The 9,131-nt window shown below is 37.6% G+C and overlaps 1 protein-coding gene across 1 annotated transcript; it reads right to left on the reverse strand.

Moving 5' to 3' along the window:
• Positions 1 to 3,790: 3,790 nt before the first annotated feature.
• LOC145890131 (serine protease 41-like) lies at positions 3,791 to 4,923 on the reverse strand. The gene is made up of 4 exons (XM_082981167.1): positions 4,848 to 4,923; positions 4,589 to 4,724; positions 4,235 to 4,361; positions 3,791 to 3,955 (listed from the first exon to the last, which is right to left on the reverse strand). The coding sequence occupies exons 1-4, from the start codon at positions 4,921 to 4,923 to the stop codon at positions 3,791 to 3,793; spliced, it is 504 nt and encodes a 167-aa protein (XP_082837293.1).
• Positions 4,924 to 9,131: the final 4,208 nt, after the last annotated feature.

The raw sequence follows: 9,131 nt of genomic DNA on the forward strand, positions 1-9,131 counted from the left end.
GATTGAATTAAGTATTTAAATCAAATCCTTCACCTTATTTCCGTTGTCATACATGTCGTGGCCCCCATCGCTTATTCTGTCCTTGTGGTTACCATCGTAGTTAAATCGGTAAAAATTAGTAATTGAGTTCCCGAAGGTAATGTTTGCAGCCCTGCTGAGTGCTCGCACGTATCGCGCCAGATACCATTTGTCTTTAAAACAAAACGACAAAACACATTCTTTCTCTTTTAGTTACGTAAAGGTTCTGTAAGGATTTTGATCTAATTTGTTTCAGGTGTATTTACCGAAATAAGCGAGATATAAGAACTGATGTAATGGTTTTGTGATGCTTTATTGCAATAGTGAACAACCACTACCTTTAATTATACTCTGGTCCCAAACGCACGTTGCTAATTTGGAGGTCGCCGTTTCAATGGCTGAAACTATATAAATATCAACACTTTTTTATAAATGGCAACACTGTCATACATAGTTTCATCATTTTACAGATTTACATATTTTTTTTCTATATTGAAGTATTTTGTACATACCGCTACAAACTCTATTTATCTTTATTCCATTCCGTAATGTTTCAAAGGACTGAGCTGTGTCGTTTTTGAATCTAGAAAGCTTACCTACACAACGTTAAGTTTATTGTCGCGTAAGTGCGAATTTGTGTGTGCATGATATTGCAGTACCTTCCATTGACGCAACTCTGTCAGTAATGCGATTCCCGTAACTTTGCAGCTGATCTAAAGAGAAATAGTGGTGGGTACTCCATGGTATGGACGCAAGTATTTGTTATTCTATTACCTTCAACACCAGTAACAGCAATTTGCAGGGTTTGCATTTTGTCAATCGTGGCTTCAACATAATCTTGAAACTCGTCTAAATAAACGAGAGAGTTTACATTGTGAAAAGTGAGTATTCGGAAGGTTGTAAGTTATCTTGCAGTGACAAAAACGCGTTTTGTGAAGATCGTCCGCCTTCTTAGCTGCGGGTTTCGTTCTTTAATAGCTCGTCTACAAGGCAATACATCTACCGAAAACAGCACATATGCACTGTTGTAGCAGTTAAAACGAAATTACTTTTCCATGCATTTTTGGAAAGTTACTGCAACGTACTAAAATCGAAACTTGCCTTGGTTCAAGGTTACACTTTCCTGCATTGCTCTACCCTCCTGGGTGGCTTCTACATGATTTATTTCCACTTGACCTGAAAGTATGGTAAGGCTTTACTACACTATGTCATACTGCACAACAAACATTTGTATGTTTTATTTGCTCTTGAAACTGCGACCATCTGATGCTGTTCGGTGTTTACTGTGTTTGTTTCGTTCAGTTTTGCGTCATAGCCACACTTCCCGCGATTGTCTTTGACGATATTGTTTCTACTTGGTAGCAGAGATTGGGCTTCTAACACTTGAAAATTGTTGATCGGGGATCAAACACCGGTTTAACATAGGAATTAGTTTCACGGGCCGACTTTCCCAATGGCATGAAATAGACTAATGTCTTTATGAGGACAAAATATTGCTCATGTAATTTTATAATTGAAAAATATTGGTGGTTGGATGAAATGAGCACTGTTCAATGTTGCAAGAAGTGTGTGGCAAACTTATTAGTTCGTACTTTCGGTACAGGCTGCATGCCAAGCACTCGCGAGCTCTCTATACAATCTTGTGCATAATTTCTTGTTCACGTACCTTTGATTTGGAAGATCTGCATCAAAACCTAAAACATGCAATAATTAATGAAACAAGCGCATTTGCCAATAAATAAGCGAACGTTTCAGTTTCACTGTTTCTCAACCCCAAAACTGATGACTTGTAGGTGCGGGTAATGGTCGATCGCAAAGGTAGCACAAAAGTGGCGATGCAAGTTAACCAAACAAAGTTATATAACTTAACGAAGATCTTTGGGGTTTATCAAGAATCGCAGACCTGAACAAACTTTGCATCAATATTTTTTTTGTTTAGAGTGCCTAGATTGGTGGTTACAAAACTCCATTGCGCGAGCGTGAGACTCATAAAATGCACAATCTCCCCTATATTTCCATTTCTGAATAAACTATATGTTTCCATGTTGACCCTTTTCGTTTGGTGAATAAATATCGGAAACCAATCCCTCCAACATACTTGGAGTTACAAAAATGCGTAAAAAATTAACGCGCAATTAAAATAACACCATATAGTGACCTTACAAAGTAAATGGTTTACTTACTATGCCAAGTGTAGCAGCACTCGTCATCAACATAACTGCACCAAACACCGCAAGCATAATCTTCATACTCTTCAAACTTTGATTAAATTCAGAACGTAACTTTGAAACCGTTTCATGGTCAACTAGAGGCTGCTGCCGTGGTGAAGCCTCCTCATAAACTACAGCGTAAACCATTTAAGCTAAATCTTAAACATTGAAGATTTTTTGCTTTGGAAGCAAATAATGATCAAAAATATTTTTATTGTCGTGGAACATTTTGAGAAACAAGATATATCTGTTCTACTTTTACCATCATACTGACGAGAGTTATTCTGTACAGTTAAGTCGACCAACGGTAGTAGGTTTACATACTTTTGGTAGAGAATTACTTTAGTTATGCTAAATGTCTAACAAATAAACAGCTTACTGTTTTCATCAGGTATTGGACGAACCGACATTTCGTGACTTCTGCTGTGGATGATGACAATTTCAAAGCAGTTAAAACGTCTGGCCACTACTCCGACTTGTGGAACAATACCCTGATGCTGCTTCAAGTTTCGGCGAAGAAGAAGGAAGTAGGTAAGTTTCGCTTTTGAAGCTGTTGTTTGTTTGCAACGTTTTATATATATTAGCCACACAAATGGTGCTGTAATCAAGGGATGTTGATGAAAATCAGTGATAAGTCATGGATTGCCTTACAAGATTTTCGCAAACTAAACGAATATGAAAAACGGTTCACTAATTCATAAAATTTAAGGTTTGTTTGCTTTTTAACATGAATGCCGATAGCCACGACTTCACAGTAACGGAAGTGACGTCGTTCATCACATATAAAATTCCTTCCAAACTTCGAAACAATAAAACTTCCGCGTCATGAGAAACCCTGCGTGGCTATAATGTAATATCACGTCTCATACAGTATGTAGGTGCACTATTTTATGAAGTTTGTTTGTCCAGTGAGTATGCTAACGTTGAATGTGTTTCCGGTCGGTCCAATAATTTTTTGTATACATTAACTATCAGTATTTATGATAACCAATTTTAAAAACTTGACGTTAGTGCAAGAAAAGGCTTCCTCACCTGTGTATCTTGACCACCCACTAACCGCTAAGCTTGCGTAGCCTGCTAAGCCCAGTTTTATCAGTTCAAACTTCACCTGTGCAGCCTGATTTTTAAGATTTTGTTCTGACATGTAAAAAAATACTTATCAAGCTTGGCTGCTGCGATGGCAGTGAACCTAATGATCGATATACGATAGCTATAATAGCTTTGCAGCCTTGCCTTGCGAAAACATGAAACACTTCTCGATGAAAGAAAATACAATTAATACTGACCTCGACACCAACCGGAATTTATACGAGACAGGCGATATTTATCACAAACATTGTTAGAAACATTGTTTTTAACATGGCAACAAAACACGTCCATATATACATAGATGCGGCAAATATAGGCGTCTGTCGCAGAACAATAAAAGTGTTGAATTCAAATACAAGTATATACACACAATTTAAATCAAAATGTGGGCGCTAAAATGCCATCATACTCAAATGAACACACTATTTCGGGTTGTGTACCCCTGTCTGCAGCTCTAATTTGAGTCAAGATGATCATGGGACGTGTGCCATCGTTTCCTGTATCCACCCGTTCACTTGGGAAACATCGGTGTAGTAGCCAGGAAGGGTAAAGTTCCCTATCTCGTGTGCACATTGATATCCGAAGCTGACGATTCCAATCTGTATCCAATAAACTTCTCCAGTGTTCAGATCTTGGTGCTGGAAGTAAAATTGTGTAAGCAATATCTCTTTGAGGTTTTCGCGCATTGCGTCTTATTCGTTACAACATAAGGGACAAATGCCTAAAGATGATATCATAAAAGTGGTTTATCATTGCCTTCACAATGTGTAATGACGCAGGTATGCGGTTTCATTAACATGCCGTTTTGTTGCAATTCGTGGCCAAATATTGAACAAACCGTTTTAGAAAAGTTAAGATAAACGTGCCCTGTTTCTTAAGCGTAAATCTACGTTCCATTATTGCATGAATATATTTACCTTTGTAATAAGAGCACCACCAGCAACACCTGAGCAGCTAGATGGCGATCCCGCACAGAACATGCGGTCTGTGAAGATTCCTTTAAATGCAAATTCACTGTGTAAAAGTTGAACTCCTTTCCGACATCTAGTGATAAGAATTATATGATAACGTTAGTTTAGTGTCCTGAAAAACCATGATTGGAATTCCGATGTCATAAAAACAGAAACACCGGCCTAGGTGCTAGATCTATATACAAGGCTTGTACGTATATGACAGGAATTTGTGCGCAGATTGTTACGTGGAAAAAAATGCCACATGTGACAGACATTTAAAATTGAACCAAATGTTTCACAGTTTTCTAATTTTCTAACATATTATCTGGTTGTATTTGCAGTTGGACATCGTGTAAATCAGCCGGCTTTTTGTAGGGTTTACTGGACTTTGTAAAGCCCTTTGAAATAACTGTTGCTCCTGATTCCGTGGTATCACGATCTGTTAACCAGCGCCCTGGAAATAAATAAGTGCAATATGTGCAGAGCTAGCACAGTAAATGGGTGGTTAGGGTGCAGTTCAAACCTAAATGCATTTACAATAAATCATTTTTTGCAAGATATTCTACTGTCGCCAGACCATGGTCACAAGCGACGAGAGCAAGAAATACCTTTTTTTGACAAGCAACCTCGTCCGAATCAGTATCGCAAATCATTCTTTTTCCGTTTACGTCCAAAATGCTCTGGATTGGTAAACATGAATCACTGCAGGGAAGGCACACAGGGCGAATAAGCGAGGAAAGGGGAATCGTTCCGTTAAATTTGATTCCTTGTCTGCTGTTGTTATTCGTTGGAAAGTAAATAAAAGGTCCATCTTGTACTGGACGAACCGAGACACCAACCCGAATCTTAATATATTTAAGCATGTCAAGCACTGAAGTAAGAAATTGTATAAAAAGTTTGAAGTAACAGGAAATATTGTTATCCTGATCGAAACAAAAACACCGCACATTGGTTCAATGTTAACATGTAAACAATGCATTTGTTTATTGTTTGCTGCAGATTTTTGATTCAACTGGAAGAAGCACTCTTCACTTTACAGCCAATAAACCAGGTACAAGATACACGAACAACACTGCGCGACTTTCCGGTCAATTCAGCAATCAATACTTCTGCTACATTCTCGCTTCAAGGTTGGTATTATTGCAAATACAAGTTTTCAGTCTAACTGCAACAATTTTTTACCTAAACCAGCTGTGTCCAACCGTAACGCATTATTGGGCCAAAATTTAAAGTGGCAGGTCAAGCTTACCTTAATGGACCAAGTTAAGATCGCTTCCTTCTAATTTATATTTGGCAAGAAAGGATGTACATATACTGTAGGTAAATAAATAAAACAAAAACAAATTTATTAGGAATTCGTGCAATTTCTTTACTCTTATTTTGTCTTTCTTTCTTTCTTTCTTTATTTATTTACAGTCAGTGGTAATTTCTTGTTTCACGGGACCACGCTCACCTGGATGACTTTCTTTGTTAGTTAGGTGGCATTCATTTTAATAAATTAAAATTATGGCTTTGTAAAAAAATGTACCACTGCTGTTTTCTGGTATTGGCTTTTCAGTTTGTAAACAAAGGCAATTCCTAAAAACTAATATTTTTGTTTGAAGTGAAAACCAAGTAAACAATATGGCCGATTTTCATGTTTAAGTTGGAGCAATTTATTTAATAAATCAACAAAATGTTTCAAGAGATCGTCTTACCTAAGGGTTTTCGCTGGGTATAACAGTGTAGGCTGTCAAGTGAGGTCATGTGCATTGGCATAGAATGTGTTTCTTGAAAAAATCAGAAAAAAATACACAAACTGGAAATCAGTAGGTTGTTTGGTTATAGATTAGCACAACTTTATTGCTAAAGCAATGAAGCCAATACTATGTTTAATTATGCTGCATGTTGAGCCATTGTTTCTACCTGTTAGGTCTCATCAGTGTAGCGTTAGTGACTATACTACCATTTCGCCCATCAAACGGCCAAGCCAAGTCTTTCATTTATTGATGTTTGCCTCAAACACGCAGAAAATGCGATCCATACCTGAGTGCAACGGACTTCTTAAATGTGATTGAAGAAATGAACATAATCAAGCCTGAACTAAAAAGTTTTTTTTTTCAGACATCCATCTGCATATACAAGTTCACAAAGCTTGAGGGCTGCTCTGATTGAGTTTATTCGTGTCTTCCAAACCATCTATAAACCATAAAAGACACGAAAATTTGTGTTGGTTTTATGCTTGATCCATCACGTACCCATTTTGTAGATTAACTATTGACAATTGTGAATATATTCCCCACTATTAACTGAAATACACCGATCCTTTTTTGATTGTATGCACAAAGCAATGTTTGACGTCCTTTTACTTGCTGACGATATGTTTTTATACGCCAGAATCAAACTACTACTGCATTTATAACGACAGACTAAGTATTTTGTTTGACAAGGTTTTTCCTTGTTACTTATATGTTTCATTTATGGGGTTTTCCACAGTATATATTTCATTTATGCTTTTAAGCATCATCAGTATCACTAAAACACATAAACAACACGTTTTAAAACTAACATAAATATAAGAATGTTAATGTAAAAAAGGCTCACAACTCTGCAGATGTAACATTGTGAAACGAACAGTCGACTTCAGCAAAAACTAAAAGGTACTTGATTAACTGCTGAATAAAACCAATAGAAGCGGTGGGTGGATGGAAAAAAGGGAGAACAACGGCAGAAAAGAATGGTAACAAATTTAAGGAAATTTGCCGGCAGCGACCTGACTCTACTGATAACAGTTATCATGCCTACAACGATGTCAGTGGAAACAGGGGCGATAGGCCGTAAAAACACTTACTTTATAATGGGCAATAAAGGGCGATTAAGTTTCATTTTTGAGTTGATTTTGTGAAACCATTCATCTTCAAAAACGTCTAATAGGATGACTGCCCTTGGTAAGTCCTTGGTAAGTTTTAACTGCACATAAAATCATATACCTGGAGATTTAACTACTACTGCAACGGATCAGCAATATTTTAAACTTCGCTGTATGCCAAAAGCCCCAAATGAGTCATTGATGTATCATGGTGAATCCCAATGATTGATATATGCACCATGCGAAACCAAAATTGGCCGATGTCAAAAAATCACGACCCAATAAGTTTGCTTTAATCAAAATCAGACTTGCATTTATGTTCAATAAAATTGTTTCCTTAAGTGTTGTTTTCCTGCTTGGTTTGTGACGTGGTTGTAGCTCTAACCCATGTATATTTAAATGTGCGCCAGTAGCCGCAATGCCACTTCCCCGTCTATAGGGCTATCTTGCAGTGAACATTTTTTTGGAAATCAGTTAGTTTCGTAACATGTGGTGCAAGCCGTGAATTTGGATTGCCGCCAAAGACGCAATTCTACTTCCTTATTTGCAGGACTCCAGCGCTTAGTATATATGTTTCAATACACAGCAATGCAAAAAAGTACTTTTACTTCAGCGCACATTCCTCAAAATCTTGTCAAAAACTAAAAGTCGCGGGACCCGTGACCCATAAACGCCACTTGATCCCCCTTGTTTACACCTTTTTTTGTTATTGAAAAAAGGACGAAAGCGGCGAATAATTCCTTCCTCCGGAATTAGCGCATTTATTATTATCTTCAAAGTTTGCTAGGCATCAATTCAAGTATTAGTGATCAAATGATACCATTATTACCACTACTATGATATCTGCGGAAGCCCGCATCCGATTTTAGTGCAATTGGTTGACGTGGAATAACAGAAACGTCTGTGACAACAATAAATTTATCTATTGTTGTATAGGTTAATGGTGTCCATTATTATCTTGGTTTTAAGGTTTTTCATAACAGTCATTGCTAGCCTTTAATACTAATCCTTTGCCGGGAGTGGACAAAAGCAAAACGACAGTAGGAAGCCCGTTTACATGAACAATTGAAGTGAATGCGCTTCGCTCTATCGCTCCTCCCGTTTTTTTCCGCAAGAGGAGCGACGGAGCGCTCAATCGCTCTCGCGCTCAATCCGTTCGAAGGAGGTGTATTGAATTCGCTTCGCTTTCAATCCACTTGGAGAACAGAAGAGGTGTGCGTTTTTTTAAGTTTGTCACATTGCATTAGATAAATGATAAACATTAAAAGATATGTGCTTGACATAGGTTTTAAAGTTGTTTTAGGTGTAGACCGTCCACATTGCACGCAGTGTAATGGATTCCAGCACACTTAATCTTTTTAGTTTATTTCTTGTTTTTTCTCCGATTTCATCGCAAACGGGAGGTTGTTCAGGAGAATTTCGCTTATTTTTAGATCTCTGCTTATTTTACCACGTTTTTAGTCAATAAAAATGACCAAACCTCACATGTAAACACATGCGAATTAAGGATTGGATTGCGATGTTTCAATTCGTCTCACTTCCGGCCAATCCGATTCGCTTGACATATAAACCACAAAAGGTTTGTACGTGTCGTCGTTTTTGAAAAGATCATGCATGGCGTTATAGCAATCACAAAACTTCGACCACTTCGACCACAAAAACACACTATCCCAGTTACAGCTTTATTATTGCGAAACTAAATTAGACCTAACAGGTCAAAACAGTGACCATCTGTCTGCAGCTCAAAAAGGCAATCATATTCTTTTTCATGCGCTTGGTCACCTGTTGTGCTACTGTTAAATGCAAATTTACTAAAGTAGTTTTACTCTGCTTTCCATTCATACGCACAATGCTCGCTGGCAACTTTGTTTTTCATTGTATTGAAAGGAAGGCAAGAACAGGAAGAAGTTCAAACGAAAGCGAAATTAGCGAGGAGTTGTTTCTTCTACTATAAACTGAGATCCGTCAAAATGCATAGCAGTAGTCACAAATTGACAGTTTGTCCAATATCTG

This window comes from Ascidia mentula, chromosome 2 (genome assembly GCF_947561715.1).
Source record: "Ascidia mentula chromosome 2, kaAscMent1.1, whole genome shotgun sequence".
NCBI lineage: Eukaryota > Metazoa > Chordata > Ascidiacea > Phlebobranchia > Ascidiidae > Ascidia > Ascidia mentula.